This window comes from Corvus moneduloides, chromosome 7 (genome assembly GCF_009650955.1).
Source record: "Corvus moneduloides isolate bCorMon1 chromosome 7, bCorMon1.pri, whole genome shotgun sequence".
In the NCBI taxonomy this organism is placed as follows: domain Eukaryota; kingdom Metazoa; phylum Chordata; class Aves; order Passeriformes; family Corvidae; genus Corvus; species Corvus moneduloides.
Genome location: NC_045482.1, coordinates 32,390,990 through 32,417,665, shown reverse-complemented (window position 1 = coordinate 32,417,665; position 26,676 = coordinate 32,390,990). Strand labels below are relative to the sequence as shown.

Below are 26,676 nucleotides of genomic sequence, written 5' to 3'. Positions count from 1 at the left end.
CACTCGTCAAAAATTGTTTCTGATTCCTGCCTGTTCCTGCTGGGCTGACCTCTGCTCTTATGCCTGACACAGATTCTGTACTCTGTAAGTAACGCTAAATTCCATTGGATGACATTGTAGGAGAATACTTTTTTTCCCTTACTGAAATGTGTAAATGTTGCCATTTAAGTAATAAGTATTTTTAAACGCCTTTCTGGAAAAATGGGAAGACAATATTACAACTGTAAAATTCCTTTAGCACTACTTCTAGGATCCTTTTTTTCTGGGAAAATACATTTTCACTTAACAAATGTTCATCCATCTCAGATGTCCCCAGTCGTCATCTCCAATGCACGGGTCTGACTATTGTAACTTCCACTAAAATATCTCAGATGACTGGTATCCCTGGAGAAAGTAACTAATTTGTCTGCAAACCACTTGTTCATAGCACCAGTGACTGTTGGTTCTGAGAACAGTGGAATTCTCTGGTGGCTCAGTGATGCAGTTGGAATTATTGTCAAGAGGAACAAGTGTACAAAGTCAGTAAATCTGTGACTTTGGGCAGGCATTTTACCTGGAGTTTAAATCTTTAACAAGCACCTGACAGTGATACCAATAGTAGAACTTTGAAAGGTGCATGCCGAATAACCAGGCATCACTGATGCTAAAAAACACATAGCCTGGATGTAGTTAATATTTATAATGAAACATATCTTGGATACTGAGTGCTTGCAGCATTTTAATCTATTCAGCAATTTATTGGACAATATATATTTATACAGAGTACTGATCATTGAAAATATTTTTCATAATCTCTCTGCAACAAACTACCTCCTTAATAAACCTAGATGAATGTGTAACTCTTGAGAAATGACTCCCAAATTTATAATAAGTAGTTTTTAAAAATATTTCCTATATTGTGGGGAACAGAAGCCTGAAGCAGAGCATGCAGATAACAGAGGCTGTAGGAATGGCTGCCTGCTTTGTTCTCTAGCAGATTAATTTCTGCAGTGGGTACCCAGAGAGCAGGCTGGGGAGTAGCAGGGTGTAAGATTTGGTGTGGCTCACATTTCAGAGCCCTGCAAAGAGCTACTGCTACAGTGTGTGGAGGGTTTTCTGGCTAAAGATTCTTGTTCTCTCTTTGGCCAGTCTTTTTGGATGGACAGGGTGATGGGGCACTCACACTGCCTTGACAAATCTCCATGGTTTGCACCCCTCAGAGTCCCCTGGCAAAGCACCTGGCAGGGTCTGCGCCATTTGTTCCTCCAAGCAGAGGGGGTAAATGTGGTCTCTTAGGTTGCAAGCCTGGAGAATTAATGGGAAAATGAAAAGAGCCTGATCCAAAGTTCTTTTTTCTTGGTTTTTACTTTTTTAGTCCATTTTCATTGATTTCAATGGACCGTGAGTCAGATCCATACTGCCTGTTACATGGTGTGTTGGCCCAGGACTAACAAGACTGCAGATATTTCTTCTTTTGAAGTCATTGGCCAAGGCATTCACATAAATCATGGATTTTATTGAAACTGCAATTAAAACAAATCAGGCTTAATGCAGACTGAAAGCCCTAGAATTAGTGTACAGGTGAACACGGAGGGAAAGGCACAAGCTTAGCCATCCTTCCAAGCAAAACTGAGAGAAGAACTGTTTATATAATCAAACAGCATGTGAATATTAATGCACAAAATCCTCTGAGTCCCCAGTTCCCTGATGCAATTATTTTCTATTCACATTAATTGTTCCTAACAGATGACATTAATGACTTTGAGTTAAAATGTGTGCAGAGGAGGCCTTCAGCAGATCAATGCTGGTTAAAAATAGGGTCACTTTTGCAATCATTCAAGCAAGGTGTAACAGCTCGTAAATAAAACAACATTAACATGTTGATTGATTTATAAATGTTAATTTTGTAGTTCATTTTTATGCTTTTTTCCTGAAACCTGTCAAACTCTATGGATAATGGTGAGACTCATATTCATTTGTTGTTGTTGTGTGTGAAGTAATGATAAGTTGCAAAGCAGTGACTAGAAGAAAAAGTAGAGTTTTTTGGATGACGAATGATCTGTCCTCCAGACAGGAAGTCTTGGACAAAGTAAGCACAAAGAACAACATTTCAAATTAGAACAAATCCTCTTTTACCTCAGGCTCTTCATTACCCTTGAAATTTAACAGCAGAGTTTGGAATTTTAAAAATGCTGATCTGCTGCATATCTGTCAAATGCTTATGCTTTGCTCCTTCCCTTCTGCCCCCCCAGAAACTCCATTCACGCATCTTGGACCTCTCATCTGGGGATTTGCTTTCAGAAGTAGAACGAAACCGAAGCCTGGTGCAAGCTCGAAGTGCTGATGCTCAGATGCACGTGAGTGTTTGTGCTGCCCTTGTACCCCTCATCTGGAACCTCCTCTTCGCCTCTCAAGTCTGGTGTCAGGGAAGAGCCATAAAGCTGATCTCTGAATTGAAACCCTGTTGAGACAGATAACAATACTTTTGCTTCCTTCTGTTCTCTGAAATTCAATATTGTGTCCTCGGTTGATATAGTGAGCAGATAGTGTCACTGTGTGCAAAAAAAGCATAAATCTTAGCAATGTCCCCGATACACCTTTTTGAGTATTGATTACATCTCAGAATCTCTGAGAAATGGTCAAGGAGCTTTTTATTAAAGCCCATGCCCCGTATTATTCATCCCATTTTTATGATATATTATGTATGAACTTTTAAAAATTCATGGGCTCTGCATTTTTTTTTCAGACGGAGTGAGCTTTGTGCTTATTTGGCAAAATGTTCTCCAGCGTGGCTTTCATGTTTCATTGTCAAAGAGAAAAGTAGCTTAAAAAACAAAAATCACGTACAGGGAAACAAAGAGTACAAGAACAGAACATTGAACCTGCATGTGCCTTTGATCTTGAAGTATAGTAGTGTCAACAAAAATGTAATCTCCCTTGTAATACCTACTTTAATGAAAAGGCATTGTTTCAAAGGTTCACAAAAATGCTAACAACCCTTTGCCATATATTTAATTAAGCCTTCAGGTTAAGTTGCTCTAATATAGAGTTTTGTGTCTTTAATGGTCTGATTATTTCAATTTTCTCTGATTTCTAGTGAAAATTACATTTTTAAACTGTAATACTACATTCAGGCCTTTTTACTCTAATTTCATTAAAGGTAATGACTAAAGAGTCATGATTACAAAAAATTAAAATTTCACCATGTCAGTTAATAGACCTATATGCAAGTTAAATGTATTTAATTAATGCATCATAAACATGCTATTCAAAGTACTTTCTTGGATAATTTAGAGAATAAAGGCAAATTGCAGGGGAAAACTCCACTCTTAAGTGATCTGAATGCAGTCTAGAAATTGAGTAGATACCCTACTTCATAATCTGGAGTGGCATGATATTTTTTGCACATTTTCTCCTCTCTTAAAGATGATTACAGTAATATACTGTTCTTTAGCCTTGCTTAGATAGCTCCATTTTTCCCCCTGCTGAAACTGTAGGACCAAAAGCCTTTCTCCTCTCCTAGGTGCAAAGGAAACAAAGTGAGAGGATGGAGAGGCTCTCAGACTAGCTGAAGATGACAGGAAGGCCACAGTTGTCACTGTGCTTTGATCTCTTTCCTCCTACAGGAGATTCTTAAAGGAGAGGATTTACAGGCATCTGTCCCTTGAATGCTATGGTGGCTGGGACACAGCCCAGTGTAAGGGGCAGGAATTCCATGAGATGTTTTCCCAATGTCAGAGCCGAAATGCAGAGGAATAGCCAGAACAAGCAGGTGCTGCCATTGGCCTCTGTACAGTCACCCTCACCAGGAGTGACACCACAACAGCTGAGGAAGCTGATGGCAGAGGGTTCCCCAGGGGTACCACAGTGCCAGAAATAAAGACTAATTTGTCTCAACAAAGCGAGAGAGTCTGCTTCAGAGCCAAAAACACAGGCATCAGCCTGCCTTTGATGCTGAAAGATGTCTTCTTCCCAGAGCCACTGGATTTAAAAGCTGTTCTGCCTGCATCCATTTGACTTCCTAGGAGAACATGTACCAGTAATTCCCAGAGGTGAAATGTGTTCTTGGTGCCTCTGAATGATTTTCCCATTCATAGGTTTTGCCTGTGACAAAGAATAATGATTTGCCCTGTAGTTAGGTTTGTCAAAAGCAGAACATTATGATGTCAGTTGAGCGATGAACATCTGTGCTGATGAACTCCTCAGCAGTAAAAATTCTACTCTCTCCCATTCAGCTGAAAAAAGGTTCAACCCCAGTAATAGTAAATGGGAGGAACATGGGGAATAAATGGAAGAAATCAGCAGAAGGCCAAAAAGCATGTCAGTGCATGCAAAGTGCCTACAAACTGAGTGTTGTTCCAGAGATTTCCATGAAGAAGCTGTGTCTATGGCAAACACAGCCTTGATAATTGTTTTATGGATTCAATAACTTTAGATTTCTTGTTTCTTCCTGACTGTAAAGGTAAATTCTCCATTTAAGCAAAATTAATTTGAGGTATATCTACATACAAAAATCAATAAATATTGTTTCAGTTTGCCTTAATGAAATCCAAAGGGAAGTTTTATGCATAGGAGGCACAGAATCATAGATTCCCTTTGGATGGAAAAGCCCTTTATGATTAAGATCATCAAATCCAGCCTTTCACCCACCACTGGGTGGGAAGGTCCCTTAAGATCACTGAGTCCAACCATTAACCCAGCAGTGCCAATCCCGCCACTAAACCATGCCCCCAAGTGCCACATCGACACAGCTTCTAAATCCCTCCAGGGATGGTGACTCAGCCACTTCCCTGCTCCATTGCTTGACAACTCTTTTAGTGAAGGAATTTTTCCTAATATCCAATCTAAACGTCCCCTGGCACAACCTGAGGCTGTTTCCTTTTGTCCTATCAGTTTCTGCTTGGGAGAAGAGACTGACCCCCACCTCATTACAACCTCTTTTCATGTAGTCATGTCTGCTGTTCCTGGTAATTAAAAAGATGTCTGATTCTGTAAGGAAACTGAAGAATAGTGCAAGCACTTAACACTAAAGAAGCTCTAATGCTGTTAGGCTCAAGAGTATTAGTTTGAAAACAAATTAAAGGCATCCTAGCTACTCCTACAGAGGTTTAATATTTTACCTAAAGTGCTATCTACTCTTCATTACTCTCTTCCTCAAAGCTGGCACTTAGTCACAGTCAGCTGAAATTGCATTTGGAGAGGGGCGATAACTACACAAGTACTAAAGGCAGCCATAAAGTGTCAATAAATTGCATAAGCAAGAGGCTTCAGCTGTCTGTGAGCGACACGAAGATGGATTGTCCTACGTCAGAGAGTTTCTTCGACAAAGCTTTGAACTAGATAGGAAACCAAAATTAGACTGTAATGGAGAGATTCCATTCTCAGTGGACATTCTGCTCGGGATACTAAATTAATTTACCTTGTCCAGGGTGTGCAGCCTCATCTGTTACATTGTGGGGCTATAATGCAGTTGTCAAGATGTACTTGTATTCTTATAACTTTGTTTTCTGTATCTTACCGGCGCACGCTGCTTATGTATGAAGCATAATTCAAATAGACTCAGAATAATCTTTACCATAAGAAGAGCAGAATGCTAGTTCAAGAGTAAAGAAGAAAACATTGAGGATTGTGGATTTTTTTTCCCCCGACAAATGAAATTGTTAGCAATTTTTAATTTAGTTCTGTGTATTAAATTCACCAGATGCTAAATCTCATAATATGAAGCTGTAACTGGCTTACTTGCCTTTTCTTTGCCATTCTTAATCAAGGGGAAGTTAAATGATTTTCTACCCATAAGGTACCTCTATTTCTTCTCATATTTTAGGAATGCCAGCAGAATGTGAAATCCAGCATACCTGTCTTGAAATGCCAGAGTCAATTAAATATGACAGGTTCTAGCCGCCTGTATCCCCGGAGCAGCTGCAGTAGCAGTGAACTCTCCCTCTCAAGCGCTTGCAGTGAATATTCCAGTGGTTCCTCCTACACTTGGAATGATGGAAAGACGAGTAAAAGGGTAAATCAAATTACTTTTCTACATGTGTTAGTTTAAGTTAATCTGAAAAAAGATTAATTGAAAAGCTGCCTTCAGAAGTTTTTTTACTTTCCTCTCTTTTATATTGAAAACAATTGTCACTAAACTGTTACCCCCCATTTAATTTTTTTAATGATTCCTTTATCACTCCAGCTTGCTTACAGTGTCCTCACTTGTTCTGACTTTTATTCTGCCTTTCATAGTCCAAACTGCTCTTCTTCTTTATCTTAATCCTTCCATTCATATTGTTCTTCCCACAGGTTTTTAATGCACCACAGCCTTCACACCACTGTGAAATCCTTTATTAAAAAATTATTTGCTATAAATGGCAAAGAGTGGAATGTAATGCCCTTATGCAACTCCTGTATCTCTTTACCAAAATGGAACACTTTTATTGACAGCACTTTGTGAGTAACAAAAGTGATTTTTATTTTGTTTTGACAGTCATCCGTGAGATGGGATAAAAGAATAAGCATTGGTTCTTCGCTCCCAAGCAACCTCTCAAGCCCTGCAGATGATCTACCTCCAACTCGTATCAAGGAAAACCATATCTTAGAAGGGCTGAAGAAATTACAGAAGCAAAAGATATTTCTTGAACCACCTTCAGTAATATCAAAATGGGGTTACAAAGACTGCATGAACTCCAACGAAGGAATATATTCCCCTGGAATTAAATGTGGCAGCCATAGTGAACAGACCCATTGTAAGCCAATGGAAATGGGAAGTATTTGCATTGAACACAACAAAACTTTCTCTTATGATTCAGATTCACATGATGATGCAGATGATGACTCTTCATCTTTACTGTTGCCACAGGAAGTACCAAGCAAAGACTGCAGGACCTCTTGTAACAAATTAACTCATAGCATTTCTGACAGTCTCTTTGACTGGGATCCTAAAAGGAAACATTTGCCAGAAAGAAGTTCATTTTTTAATTCAAAGGAAAGACCTGAAAAATTGACTAGTTTTGTCAGTGGATTTCAGGCAGAAGTAAAATCATGCACCAGAGCAAAGCTGCCTGAATTACAGTTAGATCAAAGCCATTCTAATATGGGCTGGAAGGACTTTAATTTTCAGCTTTCAGATACTGATGACAATGAAGTCTTGGATGAATTGCATATAGAAAGCAGTGATGAGAAAAGTCCATCAGATTTATTATCAACTCCCTTTCCTGAGAGGTACACAAAGACCTCTGACTTGCTCAAAGTCACGGAGAATTCTCAGTTTGTATCTACTGACAAAGAAGAGAACCAGATACCCGTTCACTCAGACATTAGGCCGAAGACATGTAATTTCATTAAACAACAAAAGGTTATAAAAAAGACCTCTTCTGAAGAGTGCATTACAGTAATATATGATGCTAAGGATGGTGAGCCAATTGAATTCAGCTCACATCAAACTGGAGTTGTCACTGTAACAAGAAATGAGATTTCAATCAACCAGCCACAGACTACGTCCAGTGCAGAATACACTGAACTTATACCTCAGGGAAGAACTGATTTGCAGCCAGGACCCAATACTAGAAACTACACTGCTTTAGAAAGACAGGAAGATGAAACTGGGAAAAATATTCTTGAAGATAATACAGGGAATAAAAATGCAGTTGTCCCCTTGACCTGCAGTGAATCTTCACGCTGTGGAAGAGTGACACAGCAAAATACTTCACGACAAAAACTAGTGAAGCCAGTGTATGATGCATCATGCAAGGTCAATTCAAGCTCCACTGTGCATGCAGGAATCAATCAAAAGCCAAATGTAACTAAAATACCCAGCAGAGGTAAATTTTCTCCCCAAAAAACTGTGATGACTGAGAGTGGGGAGGCACCTGTAGCTCTACAAGTGGGCCCCACAGCCCTTGAGAAATCACCTGCTCTGCCACCTGTAAAGCTTTCAAGATTCAAAAAGGCCCAAAGCCCACCTCATAATTTTGACTCTAAAGTCGACTTTCAGGTTCCAAAGCCCCCTGCCCACCCCCTGCCTGACTTGAAACGTCCAGGCAGAGGAGATGGGTCAAAGTATCCAAAGAGTCAGAGTCTAGCATCACCACTGTTGCCTCAGCACCTTATAGAGCCCAGTAGCTATGGGGAACCTCCAACCAGAGACTTTCATTGTGATTTAGCTGCTGTAGAAGCCCGGTCTCCATCCCCACCCCTTCCTCCAGGCAGGTCAACATCCTTGTTGATTCGGCCTAATTATGCTAATTCTCCACCTCTAGCAGTAAAGTTAGGAGGAGCTCGTCCCACTGAAACAGCAAAAAATATACTGAAATCATCTCCATTAAAAGGAACTGTGAACTCTGGCTTTCATAATCAATCTAGTCATGAAATGCAAGCAAAAAATGTATCTTCTGGGGCCAAAATTGAATTATCTTACCTTCAAGAAAATGCAGAAGGAATTATGCAAAATAAATGCACATCTCAGCAATCCCACAGTGCGTGCCAAGGACTTTCCAAAGTTTCCACAAAGCAAGTCTGCCCAAAAAACCCTAATCAGCTGGGTCTCCACAGAAATCGTGAATATTCCAGCACAGATTTTCAAACAGCCAGGTCCTTCTCGCTAGGTTGTCCGTCATTGGAAACAACTTCTTCACAAGACACATATTCCAGCAAAAACAATATTTCCAGTGACAGTGGTGTGGATCAGCTACAAAAGATGCCAAACATTCTCCCCACAACTCCTCAATGTCACACAACAAGCACAAGTGAGCCTTTGCTATCTCAGGTAAACAATTTCCCCTCAACAGTGTTTCATGCCGGTGATGCTGCACATGCTACTCAAAACTCTAATGAGAGAGGAATGAAAACCCGTCTCCCTGTGGGACTGAAATTATTTGTCAAATCTCCCCAGCTTCTCCGCAAGAGCTCTACTGTACCAGGGAAGCAGGAAAAAGACAGTATAAATGCAGCCTCCAAAAGTAATGTGAGTTCCAGTAAGTACAAGCAAAGTGAGTCTGTGTGTGTAACCACCAAAGGTGCAACGGATGCGGAATTAAAGGACTCCAAGTCTGATACTGAAGTAAAAAATAATTGTGCTGTGGGACTTAGTATGGATACAGCATCCGCTCATTCACATGAAAACTGCAGCGTGGTGGTAGACAGAGGAGATGGATTAGAAAACAAATTAGTTAAGAGGTCTGTTTCTTCTGGCAACAAGTCACACTTGAAGCCAGCTCTGGGCATGAACGGAGCGAAAGCTCGTAGTCAGAGTTTCAGCATTCACACAGGGGAGAAGCCATCTGCCCCTGTGACAGAAGGTCCTGGGAAAGTACGGACTCAGATTATTACAAACACTTCTGACAGAGGGAATTCTCTAACAAGGCAGAACTCAGCCATGGAAGGGCTTCAAAGCAAGGCTATTTCTGGGTCAGCAGTGACACCAGAGACTCTTTTATATACTACTAAACCCACAGAAAATTCTTATGCTAGACAAGGCTCTCTTGGAAATATGACTAGTTGCAATAGCCAGCATGGAAGCCCAAGCAAACTGCCCTTCAGATCATCTCAAAAAGTAGACCAGTTTCACCATGCTTCAAAATGTGATGGAAACAAACCCTTTTCTCAGAAAGATGCACGCAGTCTATCTGTGCAGAGTGAGAAAAGCACTGAAAGCTTTAAGCACGAAGCTCAAGGTAAAAAAAATGTTCTGTCAGCAGAATTGGAGTTAGAAGCCTCAGCTACTGTATCTTCCCAACAAATTTTGTCCTTCCAAAGCTTTGATGGAGTAAAGTGTCCTCATAAACTGGAAGCAACAAAGTCACGAAGGCAGCAAATGTCTTTAAAATTAGCAGAAACCTCTGAGAAGGTTAATGATCTTTTGAGTTCACCATCTCTGCAACCTACAATAGAGGAGAAAGTCATGTTATGCATTCAAGAAAATGTGCAAAAGGGTCAGGGACAAACCAAATCCCCCACTGTGGAGACTAAACAAAAGACTGGACCTTCTATAGCCAGTTGGTTTGGCTTCCGAAAGAGTAAGCTCCCAGCACTGAGTAGCAGGAAAACTGATGTTCCTAAAACTAAAGTGGAAAAAAAGGATGCAAAAGTTTCAGGATTTGGAATTAAGCAGGCAAAATTAGAGAGAAGAAAAGAAAAAAAGAAAACTGAACAACACTGTGAAATAGAAAATGAAATTAACAGGAAAACAGACAATGGTGATGTTTTAGCCATGGAGAGCAAATTTATGAAGCCTTCCCAAGACCCTCCTGGTGAGATTGAGTGTGAACAAGTCAGAGGTTCTACCACAGCTGCCTACTCACCAAAAGACAGTTTTATGAGAGAGCTTTTAAACAGGTAAAACTCCAGAACACAATTTGGGATGTGTTGATGTCCATGTAGCTTTACAGATGTCCAGATGCAAAGTTCAATGTATGTTCCTTTTGTGCTAAGAATGCACAGTAGCAAACAGTAGGTGCACAGCTGGGACTTTAATCTCTACAGGAAAAAAAAAAAATTAACAATGAGATGATAATTTTGTTCATGTTACTTTGTTAACCAAACCATTGGTCTTTGAAATTAAAGATAGGCGAATTACATCCAAGCTGATAATTCAAATTATTCCAGAAATCAAGAATCTAGGCAGATGGTGTGTAAAGATAGAGGGTAATTAGGTACATGTTTTAATGTATTCCATCTTCCTGTACTGTAACCAGAAAACACATATTTGGTAACCTGTCAGAATTAATTAAATTTCTAGCTATCACAACCTTTGGTCACAGAAGAACTTAGCAACTGGTATATTGTGTTTTCACGTTTGCCCCACAACAGTCCCAAATATAATATAAATCATTATATGTGAAAGGCTAAATTGATATACTACCTGAAATTGCAAGTGACAGGTTTGATCAAGGCTAGTTAGAAACATTTATCACTCAAAGGTCTAGAGACAGAAAGATACAGAGAGGTTACTTTAAACATTAAAGGAATGGGAAAGTAGAGTGATTGAAGAAGGGCAATGCAATTTATCAGAGGAATCACTCTCTACCTGCAGAGTTGATAAGAAAGCAGCTCAGCAGACAGAAAGTGGATCAAATAATGTTTCCTACAGGAGTGTGTCGAAGGGCAGCTCCCAGGGCTCCTCTCTTCATGGCAACTCTATCAGCTCTCAAGGAAACCACAAGAAAAACAGCAACACAAAAGCTGATATGGAAATGCAGAATCAGACCCTGGTAAGTGCTTCAGTACACGAAAACATTATTACCTTCTTTTTAACTTCCAGATGTGTTTCTTATTGCCATTGCAGGCAAACAGGATAATAACTGTTTATATATAAGATAGAAAGATTTTGTGTAGCTAGAGGATTGCGAATTAATACAGAAGTTGGCAGCTTGACTATAAGCCACATTATACAGAGAGTCATGAAGATCCTACTGCTTTTGCTGGCAATTCAATTCCAGTGAAGATACATGCACAATGATGCTATAATCATACTGTAGTAGAGTGAAATAATAGGACCATTATTTTTTAATTTTTTTTCCCCCTTTCCCTGAAAATTGCATGCCAGTATTGAACATTCCTCTGAACATTATAGAAGTCATTAAGCCAAAAAGTGCACAGCTGATGTGGAAAACACAAAGTATTTCACCACATTTGGGAATATTTGTCACTCAAGAAGGAATGTTCAAAAGCAAAAACATACATTGGACCTGCATCTCTCTTTGTGCCATTAAAAATCTCCCTGTTAATGCCCTGTAGTTAGTTTTATTCTTCAATAAGGTACTAACTGTACCTGATCATTTAATTAACCCAGAGAGGAGGAATGTTGCAATGTAGAAGAAAAATCATCTTATTTTCTGTTAGCTGCTAGATTCTGGTTCTGGACTAACTTTACTGCATTGAGAAGCGTTCACACAGAGTCTAGGATTGTAACCTAAAGTCAGGCTGAAGGGGTGCCCTTCCTGGTGAAGCTTCTTTTAATTAACCTCAGAATTTCATGAGCAGTGTCTTGCCTTTAAAAAGCAAGGGCCTATCCTATGATGATTTAAAGTCCAGCACGAGGAGAACAGAGATGCTTTAGCCCTATAGGATTTTTTACCTCATTCCTGAGATAGCTGTCCTGTCCACATTATCATGACGATTATTAGCCATAACCACAATTTTAACAGTCTGGAAACTTGTGCCAAATATAATGCTTACTGTGAAGCTGTTGCTTTTGTTGTTCTGATAGAACCAAGTTACTGAAGTGCAGCACATACAAATATTTCATCTGAGGGAATCTGAAATACAAATTCTCTGGGAGCATTGCAAAAAGCTTCATAATGGGAGCTGAAAAAGCTCAGCTTAGGGATGATGTTTAGGATGCTTGAAGTCAAGGCATTCCATACATGTTTCAAATTCAGGCAAATTTTTCTTTTTTTCTTTTTTTTTTTACTTTAATACAGATGTCTTTCCTGGAAACATCTGCAAGGTCATTTTTTAAAAACTTACAGGGAACATATGCAAAGTGAATGTGTTTGAAAACTTTCCTCCTGACTCCTCTGGTATCATCTCTTCTTTGAAAATGTAGATGTCTCCTGCATTATAAAACCACAAATTATAAGCATATCTAAGGCTGTCCTTGTAGTGTCACGGAAAGGAAAGAGAGAGAATGAAAGTCTGGAAATGTGCAATATGCAGGAAATTCAATCCAACTGATCTAGAACTTGATAGCAAAGCAGAGCCCCTTATCAGAGCCACTCAGTTTAACTATGCCCCATTTAATATGGTCCTGACAGCTTAGGGTATATCTTCACTGTACAGAAGTACAAAAAACTCTACACACTGCTTCTACAGTTTCTTTCTAACTTATTATTTTCTAATGCTGCAATAATTTGCTGTGCTTTTTGTCTGTCATTTTGTGAAGTCTTTCTAAATGCTGCAATAATAGTGTTTTAAGTATATCTTCGAGAAACACACTTCATTTTATGAGGGAACTACAAAGATTGTCCTTAATGTATGTAAATAATGGAGATATGCTAATTATACTATTTAGTTTTTAAAGACATGTTAGTCATGGTGAAAAGGCATTACTTCTGCTACACCATACATGCTTTTGTTAGCACGGAAACAGAGTATTTTATATTGTTTTTGAAGATTAAGTTACATTTATATGTTTCACTTTTTGAGTTTCATATTGTGTTTACTGTGGCACTTAATTCTTGAAAGAAATATCTAGTGCCAAAAGACTGAGGACATCTAGAATAATGAGATTTAAAATGTGCTTATGGTTATTAATGCTAACTTATGAAAGAGATATACCTTGAGATTCCTCAATATGTGATATTTCATCTTGTCCTCCAAACTTCTAAAAGAAAAACAATGCAAAGTCTTTAAATTCAAAGTTCATGAATTTTATTACTATCATTTCCAGTTATTCTTTGGTGTCTGCTTACTTTGAAGCAAATTGCAAAGGGCTGGGAGATAGCTGTGACTGAAAACAGTCACATGCAGTAGAGCGACCTGTTGTGCATTTTTTTTCTCATAAAAAGACAAAATTATAGCTTCTGGAGAAAACAGCATAAATCTTTTGAAAAGCCCTAAACCAGGAAGATTTCTTTTCTTTTCTGAACAATGCAAAGTGCACTCAGTCTTACGGTTCAGTGCAGAAGCTGCTGTATTTCCAAGCTGCTTATCAGATATATGTTGCTGCTTCAAATCCGGGCCAGAACAGTTTTTAACATTAATTTTCTAGCAAGTTTTTTCCTTTAAAAGCTATTTAATTTTTGATGATTAAATCACTTATGATGTGCCAGGTAAAGGCTTGAGGCACTGTTATGCCATAACACATGCACCTATTACCTCTGATTTCTGTTCATGCAAAGAATGTTATTGCTGGACTTCCACTGAATTTATGGAAAAAGCAATGTTCTACCAGTGGTGGCCTTGTGCATTCACCTTCAGAGGGATACACTTCCCGTTAGCGTTCATCAAAAAAGCACTTTGCTCTAAAGGCCAGCCAGCAGAAATACATAACACTATAGCCTACACCAAGGATATTCCACATCCTCCAGTACTTTTTCATGTCCTTGGCTGGAGCTTAAGGTGAGATGTAATCACTTCTGTGCCACACTGCTTCATTTCATCTTTGTGATTTTATTACAGCCCCGTGTGATTTAGAACAGCCACGGGCTTCACTTTGTGAGGTGGAAGTGTTGCACCAAACCCGAGACACCAGGAGCTTTGTGTCACACTCCATGTGTGCAGTCTGTGTGTTTGGGGAGCACCCAGGGATCTATTGCAATATTGTCAAATGTCACAGCAGCACTTGGCCATGCACTCTGCAAATGTGAGAAACTGTTCCACCCGGAACTGGATGCCAAATGATCACTCGCCTCCTCATTTTGGAGAAGCATTTTGGAAGAAAGAAAAGATGTGATCAAATCCCTAGGATTGAGAGATGATAAATGCACTTTTACAAATGTAGAGTGAATCTTTGGTGTGGTTGGGCTGGTCACAAGAGGTCAATAGGGCTACTTGTGTAACCCAGTAAGCAGGATTTGCACTGTGATTGAAGATGTGTCGTGCAAATGATGATAAATTCCAGTAGTTTAGATTTAAAAATGTGCTCTTGTTATTGTGAGTGTGCTGTGAGCAGTGTAAAACAGCAGAGAGTGATTAGCAAATAATTTAAGAACCCTGAGATGTTGAAAGCAACTTTTTCTGTGGTGCTGCCTTTCCTGCTCTTGTCACCCTGGAAGTATCTTTATTCCTGTTTGATTTATGTAGCATGGCAGGAAAATATGTCTTTGGATCTGAATTGTGGCCACTGATGGCACATGGTGGAGGGGAATTTCACTGTGTGCCAGGGAGATTCTCAGATTATCTGTCCACTTGGGAAATAGGACTGCAGAATAACGGGTGAAGATACATCTTTGTCTGAAAAAAACCAGAATATCTGAGGAATTTGAATAACACAAACTTGAATACCACATACAGGCTCTTGGACTGCACTGCATTCTTAAATTAATTTTTTCACTCTGTCTAGCTAATAAATGCTTTTAAACAGAGGTGGAAATAAAAATGCCAAAGTTCAGTGTTTGCAAAGTGAACTAAAGAGATACCGTACGATATATTAGGTTTTTATTTTGAAGAAGCACATCTTCCAAGGTTATTTTTCACTGCTGCATATTGTGATTTTGAATGAAATTAAAGTTTTTATCATTGGATATCATTCACAGAATAAGACAGGCTATAGATCCACTCAGCTGCCATGTAACTTTACTCTGATTTATTTCTGAACAGTTTTCTGTAGCTGTCATGAAACAACATAAACAGAGTCACAGATGTTCTTCACTTTTGTTGTTGCACTATGTACAGGCTAAAGTAGTCACAGAAAACCTGCAAGAAGAAGAGGAGGACACCATGACAAGGACTACATGTCAGAGTCATGTGATAGGTACAAAATTATATTTTACACTGCGTTTTATTGCTGTCAGTTCTTGGGAAAAAGACATGTTTAATTTTCATTATTTTATTTGTTTGCCCCCTTATGTCAGCTTTAGCCTTCATTTAGCTCCTGGATAGCCAGATTCCATCAAATGCATGAGATCAGTACACACCATTACCCTTGTGGTCAATGCAATGCTTGACTGGAGAGTCTCGGGATGTGGTTATGAAAGATCATTTCAGCCTCCAGGACTAGTGGGTTACATAAGGGTTGTTGTGCATGACATATTCAGTGGGAGTAACACTGACATACTGTAACTCTGTCATCTGGCCTTCAATTAGTAAAATTCAGAATAAAATTTAAATAGCAGAATAATTACTGTGATAAACTAAACCACACGGAGAAGCAAACAAGTGTCTGTTCAGGAGACCTTAAAGCTGTTATTGAAAACAAAGTTGCCTTTGCTGTAGAAGGGTAGCACCATCCACCCTGCCTTGTGATTGGCATGTACTAATTTTTAATCTGAGTACATGTAAAAATATCTAATAGGCAATGGAGGACACACCAGAAGTCTGAGGTTTGTATTAGAGCAGTGTCTCAGTATAAGGAACTGATTGAACAAGAAAAAGTCACCTTTAGCAAGTTCCCTTTGCAGATAGAGACTGCAGTAAAAAATTTCATTAAAAAGTTAAAATCTTATTCCATATTTTCTAGCAAGAATCTCTTTCATTTCACTAGTACTGCCAACCCAGCAAGTCCAAACAGAGGTATCATGTCAAAACACATTGGTTTTGGGGGCAAATAATTTAAATGTTTGCATGCTTTATTGACTTGTACAGCTCTTTCAGTCCCAAATTCAGACAAATAAACTCTAGCTGTGTTACCTGAAGGAAAGAATCCTAAACTCTTCCTTCTCCAAGAACTCAGCCATAACCTGGCTCCATGACAGCAACTGAATAACAAGATCTTTGTACAATGTGGGACTCTGAGGGCATTCTTTGTGTGGGTAGGCACTAGCCCTGCAAACAGAAATGCATGCCAATCATTCTGTGCATAAAGGACTTATTTTCTGTTACCAGAATTTTTTTTTTCTCATTCGGTCCTGTAATATATTGTGCTGGTGGCTTCTGAGAGTATTAATATTTTGTTCCTACCACAGGCACTAAATCTGAGTCTCTGACAGGACATAGTGGTTATGGAGCAGGTGGTCAGGTGCTTTTAAAATTCCTTGATAGAGGTTCTGGCATTTTTCTGTTACAAAGTTTCATAGAAACTGATTTTTTTTCCTGCTGAAACTCTGTGCAGCCACAGTTTCTCTCACTAACTTGTTCCATGGCATCACCGCCCTTAAAGAATTTCTTACTAATTCCTAAATCTACTCTCCATCATCTTAAGGCCATTCCTCCTTGTTTTAAGAAAACAAAGTTCACTGTGGGTTTTTAGCTGTATTTTAATGCATTATTCCACTGGGTTTGATCAAAACAGACTTAGAGATGAATGTATAGAAGATGTAGAAAGGCTATGATTAAGCAGGGGATATGGCTTTTATACAGCAGGAAAAACACATGTTGCCGTCGTTGTCACTAAAATAACTAAACTGACATCAGTCCTGCCCAGTTAACTAATAAACAAGATACTAATGACAGTCTTCTAGGTAGGTGTCATGGGAGACAATTCTGGTTCATCACATTCTAATAGTGAAATATTGCTAGGTGCATTAATCAAAAAACATGTAAAATACCAGTTACTAGGTTTTTAATTGTCAGTTGCTGATCTAAACCAATTTAAGTATTTTGCTGGCTCTTCAGATTTGCTCAGTTGAAAGAAAGCAACAATGCCCAGTTATATACAATTTTCCTCCTCATATACTTATATGCCAGGAACACATGATCATTTCCATATGAAGCAGTCATTTATATTGTGGTATATGGCTCTTCAAAATATATCTAAACCATTTTGAAAGTTTTTAAAAATATGTTATACCCTGGATGCCTTTGCTGTAGTGTCAGTGAGGAAGCCAAACGTGGCCCTGGCAGCACACTACCAGTGCTCCCACCCCCACAGACAGCAGACCTAAGGATCCATGAGTATCCCTTTGAGGTCCAGCCATCTTCAGAGCTCTTTCCTCCAGCCCTTCGCAATAAAGTAGTTGTGTTTTGAAAGAGGGATGAAGTGGAAAATGCTAAAGTACCTAGTAAGAGGAAGGACATGATAAAAAGGTTGACTTCCCCTTCATGTCATGACAGAGTCCCCAGCTCAGAGAGGTACAGCAGGGCCTTCAAGTATTCTTATAAATAAAATTCCTTTATTGAATGCACAGGTGATGTGGCGAGCTCCTGACAGTATTGTTCCCATGTAAACATAAAAAAGGTGCCTTCATTTTACAAAGAAAAAGAATTCTGTTCTCCTCAAGGGAGGGAGTAGAAGTGTCATTATTTGTCTTGAATTTCCCCATTGTCACAATGGCCCAAAAACTTACAAGGCAGTTACAGATGACACCTTTACATGCAGAATGTAATAATTGGACATCTTGAAAGGAACAAAGCATTTGTTAAAAAGTTCAATGTTTCATATTTCAAGTACTGTTTCAAATTAGCAGCTGCTTCTGCAAAACTGTGATTGTATTAATTATAATGCATTAAGAATTTTCATTGATAAACAGCTTCAAGGGAGAAGTCAAAAATCCATGGCACAAGCAAACAATTGCTAATTACTGAAGAACTCTTTCTTGCAGACAGCTTCTCATGGGAATATTAGGGTATGCAGCAACAGTATTTTTGGGTATACACAAATTACCAGGCTGTTTTCTTTTTGGGAATATATCTGTAATGAAAGGGAAATTTAGTCATAATTAATCATATCATTCTTCAGTGTTGGTATGAACCTCTGCTGAGGCTGAAGGGAAAGACTGAATGCGCCATTTTCTCAGTGATTTATCAAACCCCAGCTTGAAAGTTGCATGATGATAAATTTTCTGAGTCCAGTTTCCTTTTCTCGTTGTTACCCAAAATGGGTGGCAAATTTGCTAGTGGAGCAAGTCAGCATGGAATAAGCTTTTTGCTAATGATATACTCAAGCTTCACACAAAACACAGCCTCAGCATAAATAGGCTGATGAGAAGTGTCTGAGAAAGTTTCAAGTCTATTCAATTTATTCTCAGGTTTCAATACAAAGAAAGAGGGTTTCTTTTTTTGTCACAGATATTTCTATGTGTGAATATGTTTATTCTCCATAGTGGATTTCCAGCAGTCATTTCATCCTTAGCAACATAAGTGAATCAAACAAACACTTCTGGTCTAAAGCACTGAAATTCAGGGAGTACATGAAAGTATGGGCTGTTCATCTAAATAAATGGTTTTATTGAACTGGAAAGCTTATGATTTCAAATGTTTTATTTAACATGTCACTGATGGAGCTTAAAGGCCAGATTCATTGTTTAGTAAAATCCTGTTGAGTTTTTACAACAGGGACATCACTGCAGGTAGATTTTTGTCATCAAAATAACATCACTGCTAAAAATAAAATAGATTTTAACAATCTGAATAGACCTGCAGTTTGCTTGTGGGTTGTCTAGAGAGCAAATATTTGATAACAGGACAATTGGTAGTAGCAATCCAAAATACATCTGGGTGTCATTGGTACTGCCTGCTCCACTGGAAACACAAGGTACTTCCTACCAAAGGTTTGTGGGGAATTAAACCCCTGAGGCAGGCTGGGGTTAGAATCCACAGTAGAAAGATTCACAATTCCTGGAAAGGAATTACCTAACTGTGCATTGGCCCATGTTGTTTGTTTGCAGAATTTCAAGTGAAATTCAGAGCTGGACAAAGATTATGAAGACAAATGTAGCCAGGATTTTTGAAACTTTGAAGAAAGACTTGGAACTAATTTTTGTCAAATTTTCGTTGGAGGTCCAGCTCAGTTGTTCAAAATGGATTCATCCAGTGTTAAATGGGAACCTTGTAGATAATACAGAGCAAATGCCTTCAGAGACTTAAAAGGGTTTTGAAAAGTCTCTAGCTGGGTAGAGGGTTGGGCTTCCACACAATCAAAGCAACATTAAAACTGCACTGTCGACTTTGCAGCTTTGTGCCAGAACAAAAACACACACCGAGGTCAAGGGATTCTTTTGTAGCTCTGCAGTAGCCCAGTGCTCAATTCCATTAAAGTTTGTGATAATCATCTGCCTTATAGCAGGCTTTATCATCATTTTTGCTGCTTTCCAAGAACAACCTTTCAGAAGGATTTTGCAGCATAATTTAAAGGCAATCTGGTCAGAAAAAGGAAGAAACTTTTCTTTTGAAGAAACTTTTTGGAGATTTGTCTTCTTTAGAGCATTTGGTTGAATCACTTAGATGCTTCATGTTCTAGAGAGGAAGTGTAGTGGGTATTTTATATGTTGCATTTTGTTTTAAAATCCCCTTCTTTAAGGTTTGTATGCTGCAAAGTGATCAAACTCCATTTTCAGTAGAAACCAGGAAAGTCCCTCACAGCAAGTTTTACAGCTAAGTTGCTAGCTCCTTGATAACAATTTTACAGATCTACTGATAGCAAAGGTAGAACATGTAACATTGCAGATAGAAGTGGATTTGACTTAAAATGAATTACATTACAGCATTACAATTGTTTGTATTGACATATCAAATACTAAAGAGGATAACCTTGGCTGTTGTATTCTGATTTTGTTTTATTCAGCAGCCATACTAAGCCATACTATGAAATTATTTATATGATAATAAGAAAACACATTTAATGAGCAGACTTTTCTATGAGAAGGACCTGCATTCTTTCTAGTGTTCCAGATAAACTTGTTTCTGGCTCCTCTTTTCTTCCTGGTTCTAATGTATGTTTTTCCCACAAATATATCCATTTTCTTGTCTCAGCTTTCTCTTCCTGTTTGTTCACCTCCATCATTTGAAACTGGTGGTCACTCTACTGCCTGTGTGGTACCCCAGTATTGCTCATTGTCTGACTCCCCACAAATCCAGACTACCATTCAGAGCCTGCCTTTCTGTATCCATACCAATAACCATTTCTAACCAACAGATCCTTGCTTCAGTGCAATCTGCTTTTTTTGTTTCTCTTGGTTCCTTCCTGAAATCTAGATCTGATGAACACTGGAACTGAGAAAGTATGTTTCAAATTTCATTTCTGAATGTGCCATTTAATGTACATACTTGTAGTGGTTTAGTCCAAAATACTCATTACTGTTTATCTGCTGTGAGATAAGAATTAGGAGAAATGCAAAACAGGCACCAAACTTGAAAGAATATAAAGAAGTTTATTAACAGACCTAAAAGAGGAAAAAAAAATTATACCACCTTCAGAACTCTCCTCCTCCCCCCACCTTCCTCCCTTCTCCCACTGACAATGTGAAAAGACAACCCTTAAGATGTTCAGTCTGTTTACCACTTCCATAATAACCTTGTTCAGTCCATTTAGAAAGAGGAGTCTCTTCTTGCTCATGCTATGAAAACATTATCACAACGAGACAGCCGCCCACTTCCAAATATCGTTCAGTCCATTCAGGAAGAGGAGTCTCTCTGCCTGCGTGTGAGTCCCTTCCCCCGACTTGCAGCTTTTCCCGCAACTGCTTTCGAGGGTCCACTCTTGAAGTTTTTTTGGGGTATAATTTTAAGGTTGAGCCGTTCAGAAACAAAAACAGAGGCCCTTCTCCTTCCCTGGGAGCAAAGGGTCTTCATCATCTTCATCATTAGGACTATCTCTGGGAGCATCTCTAGGGACTGAGGTTTTCTCCTTTCCCGTTTGGAGCAAAAGTCCTCATCTGGTTCATCTCTAGGGACTGAGGTTTTCTCCTTTCCCGTTTGGAGCAAAAGTCCTCATCTGGTCCATCTCTCCCTGTCCAAACTTCTCATGAAATTACAGCTGCGTCAGCATCTGCCTATCTCAGCGCAGGTGCTTTTGCTTACGAGTTGAACACTCCACCCCCCATATCTTCATGAAATTACAACAGGATACTCTGATATATCATAGCTTCACAACAGACTTTCAGCTTTAAGCATCTCCTCTCTCTCTTCCCTCAGGTTTTCAGCTCTTCACAGCAATAAAAGGGTTACTCTCACCTCGGCCTTGCAGCTTTACAGCTGGAATGTTGAATTTTTCTTATCGCAGTGGAGAGGGGGGAGAGCCGAGCCGCTCCGGCTGCCCACGGCAAGGCAGTGGGGGGGGTTCCATGGCTGGAACAGGTCCATGGCTTCAGGATGGCCGTGGCCCGGCCCGGCCTGGCCCAAGCAGGGCCTGGCCGGGCCCGCTGGCCCCCACACGGGGCCCGCAGCCACCTGTCCCAGCGCCGGAAACGAGAGAGAGCTTGGAGGGGGAGTTTGCCTATTCTTAAATGTGGATCACAGAGGTGGTCACAACTTTAAGTGGCTTAGAGAATTGTCCATATTCAAACTGGCCAGCTGATAGGTTCTATCAGTTCCCAGAGGAAACTGTAAGCACCCCTTAGCAAGGACGTCCCTTCCGGGACTATGCTTGCTAACCTATGACAATACTCATAGTGCTTACTTATATAAATTATCCGATGTCTTATTCCAAAGCTTTATGAAAACAATAGCAGTCCCTCTGCTTATTTAATAAGCTTGTACCAAGTTTCCAATGAGAGGGAAAAAAGTACTGGGCACCTCCTCTGCCAAACCAAACACCCGGTTTTGTCCACCATTATGCAAACTACTGAAGCTTTGGGTGTGTTTACTGGGGTACTAAGTAAACAGCTATTAAATTCATATTTTCTCATTTTTGGGGAATTGAAATAGATGTGAAGGAAATAAGCTTGATTAATATGGTAAATACATTAAATTTGCCATGCATCATCCTAAAGCATGTCCATTAAGTCTGATATATTTGAGCAAACACATTTACATTAAGGAACCCTCCAAACCTAGAGACAGATTATGTGAGGTCTGTGGTGGATTACTGAGACAAATGTAACTGGATAAATGAGAGAGGAAAGATGGTGAGCAAACTGATCTGTATTATAGCCTGTGCATTCAGTAAGGAGAGGCAATTCACATCCCTGTGGAGAGGCAAAGGGATAAGCCACAAGTTGCTTAGATGCCCAGCAAATCATTGTATGCCTCCAATGCATGTAATGAAGAACAATATTCAACTGATAGAGTCTTCTGACCTCGAAAGAAGTTCTCTCTTGTCATTGTCTTGCCTGAAAAAACAATTTATCACTGTCAGCATTAATTCCTTTCATCAGGCCATTGATAGAAGTTGAGAAGAACCATTTAGCAATCATCTTATCACTGATATGGCAGTTGAATCATTCATTTGCACATTTTCAGATAAAGGAAAATTGTTTGCTTTATCTTCCCCATCACAACACTACAGCAAAGCTGTGGAATGCCTAGAAGTCTCTATACGTGAGGTTGCTGTGTATAAAAGTCATCAAGCAAAACCAGTTATCACTGAATCCACTTCCAGCCTGGGTCTGTTCCTATTACACATCTGCAAAATGTTCCATTTGATACAAGCTGTGATAGGGTATTAGATTTTTCGTGAACCCCCTATATGAGCAATGGTACAAGTATGCATGGATTTATTTGCACATCGTAACAAAGCTGTTTTCCCAAGCCCTGTGTGCACGTGGAAGCTGAAAGGTAGGTGTTAGATCTGTAGGTCCTGGCTGTATTGCTTAACAAGTGTGCTAGAGCCTTGAAATGGGGGTTGTGTAGCAGGCATCTTAAAAACCTGCTCACTTGCCGTATCTAACCAGCTTCCAGCTTGGCAGTTAATCCAAAGGGCTGAGTTCCCAACTGCTAGAACAATGATGAATTAATAAATAGTAAAATAAACTGCTTGCCCTGAGCAATGCTGGGATCCAAACCTTTTCATTAAAAAAAAAATTGAAACAAACCAAAAAAGCCTCAAAATCTAGAGCCAAAAGTGTCCTGGAAGATGTGAGAGCCCATCACAATCTTACCTACCATGGTCTTACTATACAGACAGGAGGCACATGTGAAAGTGTACAGCTGAGTGAACTGAGCTCAACTGGGTAAAAAGCAGTTTCATTTGTACTTTTACTTACCAAAATATCTCAGTCAGTCCCTCTAAATTTATGCCATTTACTGCCTCCTTGTAATTTCCCCAAAGCATTTACATTTCCATGCAATTATCAAGCACTATTCTTCCCCTTTTGTATTCCAACGTCTTCATTTTCTGATCCTTCAACACCATTGAAATGACCTGTGGCTGTTTGCTTAGTTTTCTGAACCAGAGCAGCTAAAATGAGTCATCACTGGTGGGAAGTCTGGGTTAATAACTAGTGGGCATTGCAAGAACTGACTGTCCTGCATGTAGAAACATCCCCCAAGGTTGGAAGTCCTGCTCAGGGACCTCATCAGTCAAGTTTTTTAAATCTTCAAGGATATTGTTCTACATCTGTCTCTGGCCATTTCTTTGGGAGACTTTACACAACGTTTAGCAGTCCTCTGTTGTTATGCTGCAATATTTGTCTTGCTGAAGATTTGGTGTGGTCCTGCTGTTGAGTGGCCTTGCAGGGCAGTGTGCAACAGCCTTAATTACCATGCTAGGCCTTGCTCATCAGAAATACACTGGTGCATAAAGCTGACTAAATGTCCTTTCCTTCTACTGAGCTTCTCTGCGTATTCTCAGTGGAATTTCATTAAAATAAATGACTGGGGGTTTTGCATGGTTTTTATATGAGTGAGAAGGTAAACAAGCTACTCTGCAGGATGGAGTGAGCTGAGAGAGTAATGGCATTGTGTGGGTTTGAACCACTAGAAATGGGATGAATAGTGTCAGCTGTGCTGTGTTCTTGTTTGGCATTTGGGCATTGCTGCAGGGATTGATTTTAAAATAATGGTCTGGAGGAGCCTATGATAACAGAGTGAAACTTTCTGTGCATTTTTCTAGTTGATACTTGTATTCTGTGAAGATGATGGAGAACCTTGCCAATGTGAATAATAAGAAACTAACATCCATTAATGTCTTCTAATTTATGTCATCTTACCTTCTTCACAGTCTGGCAAAGACAAATCATTTCTTTGTACTTTAAAGATAGTACACATAGCATTTGTCTAATTGCCAATTCTTCTACAGCTCTGCTGCAGTCTTACTGTCTAGCTTGTCTTCCCTCTGTGGATAGAATTAATATTTTTGATCAACACTTCCTTATTAGCCGCAGTGATTTGCTGTTAAGTTCCTTCTTTTACCTTACATTTGTTCACCCAGAAATACCAAATTTTATCACTAGGAGAAGTGTGTCTCTTTATGCATTATATGTAGGATACAGTCTAATTATTATTCAAGATACTGAGAATCTGCTGGTCTCATTCAGGCTTAAAATGTCAATTAAATAGGATGGCCAAGTTATTTGAAGTTAATGCTGCTGTGTTGATTTACAGTTCTTTACAGTCTAGCCCAATCTATATTAATTTTTATCCCCCAAATCAGCACTGTGCCTGATTATCCTGCCTCTCACAGGATAGTACACGCTGGTATTCTCTATAGCAGTGTGAGTCCTTCTATTTGAAATTTTTCTACTTTACATGTTTTTTGCTCCTGGCAAGGGCCATCTGTGGATGTGTGTATGAAGCTTCAGTCATGCATTTCCCATTAATTCATATACCTGAAGTGCAACTGAGCAAACTGAAAAGCATTTTGAGTGAGGATGTGTTGGGCTATTTTAAACATGTGTTTCATCCGTGCTCACAGGGATTTTGTGCTCCTTTCCTACAATGAAATCTAGTAGAACTTTATGAAAAATACATTTTTACCTGAATTATAAATTAAGCTTGAGCGGTATTGGCATATGCATTTCCAGATTCTCGTTCTGAGGATAGGATGCCTGTTCCTAATTTTGTTGCTGTTTTTAATTGAGTTTGAGCTTTGATGCATGTCTTCAGTCTGACACCTGAATTGTTGACATAGGATTATGCAATTAGTCATCATTGGAGATCATAGAAAAACAGACTCTTCAAAAAAAATCACTCTAAGAGAGAAGTAATACCTATGCAATTAGTGCATACTTTTTTAATACTAGGTGAACTCAATTTCTCAGTGTTTGGAAAATTCACTGTTAGGAAAGGGAAAGGAAATCAACCAATATATTTACAGTGAGTAATTTCTCTACTTCCTATCTTTAATAGGCAAAGAGGTGCAGTATGTTGTTTCAAAGCGGTCATTCTAATGGTGTTTTTGTAGCACCATGTAACATGGCATACCTTTTTTGCAAAAAATAGATATCCTGAAAAAAAGTCTTAGTTCATTCTTCTGGCTTCAAATCATGATGGTTTCATACCAGCTCCTGCTTGCCTGCAGTTAGTTCCGCATTGGTTCCACTGGTTTGGAGGAGCTGAACTTGGGTACCAGAATGGAAGGACTATAATGCACCTGAAAGCTACTTAAAGCTCTCTACACTCACTCTGCTAATAAGTTTTCATCAATTAAGAAATAAAATCAGTTTGTTTCAGGTGTGCATGTATATTTTTAAGTGTTCATTAGCAGTACCCTTAAGTAAAGCCATCTGCAGGGCAAAACTAAAAATAAATTATTTAAAGCTTAATTTAATATTCATGTGGCTTTAATTTCAGTATTTTTTGTACTAACAAACAAAAAGCAGTGATGTTACAAAATAAATATAGTAAGTTTTCTAGTGCATTTGCAAAACCCAGAGCTTCCTATGCACTTAGAAATTGGTCCATGTTTACCAGAGACAGCATTTATGCTTAAAGCACTATCCCTACTCCTATCTGTTGGGAATAGAAAATCAAAGAAAGTATCTGAATGTGAGTGAAACCAAACTCCAATTTATAAGAGTTGCTTAACAGTAAGTAAATCAGTGCTTCCATCCCGTTATCCTTAAATGCCTCCAGCACAGCCATCAGTGAACAGAAACCCTCCATAGAGCAGCCAAATGCTCCCTTGGGCACCACGTGGAGCCCATGTCTCTGAGATGCTAAGTCTGACCTCTTCACTTCTCTAACTGTGTTTTAATGCAGTTTTTCTTAAAATAAACCAGCTGCCTCTAATAATATCAGCAAAACACCAATCTTAATGCTTCTTGTAAGTATTTTGCAGCTTGCTGTTAGTTGCTGAACAACCTTCAGAAAAGCTGAGTGGAGGTATCTCTACACAAGTATTATTCATGGCAGGGATTGCAGGTTGGTTATGCACTGGCTGCCGAACATTTACGTTCTTTATCCTCATGGCAGCACTCCAATGCTGGAGAAGTGGGATTAGCTCTGTGTTTTAATGTGAAGAACTGGGGCATAGAGAGAGATAAAGGCCTGTGGTTACACGGAAAAGGCATGGCTGAG

General features: G+C 39.2%; 1 protein-coding gene across 11 annotated transcripts in view; it reads left to right on the top strand.

Moving 5' to 3' along the window:
- Positions 1-26,676, top strand: part of NCKAP5 (NCK associated protein 5) — a 380,419-nt gene that overhangs the window by 314,165 nt on the left and 39,578 nt on the right. For 8 of the 11 annotated variants that reach the window (XR_004241242.1, XM_032114335.1, XM_032114334.1 and 5 more), the window contains 5 exons: positions 2,232-2,336; positions 5,804-5,992; positions 6,455-10,299; positions 10,997-11,174; positions 15,301-15,379. Coding sequence is in view for 9 of the 11 variants with exons in the window: in XM_032114335.1 (XP_031970226.1) it covers positions 2,232-2,336; positions 5,804-5,992; positions 6,455-10,299; positions 10,997-11,174; positions 15,301-15,379 (4,396 nt within the window). In the remaining 2 variants the exon portion in view is untranslated. The remainder of the gene's footprint in view (positions 1-2,231; positions 2,337-5,803; positions 5,993-6,454; positions 10,300-10,996; positions 11,175-15,300; positions 15,380-26,676) is intronic. The other 3 variants (XR_004241243.1, XM_032114341.1, XM_032114338.1) reach the window with 2 other exon arrangements.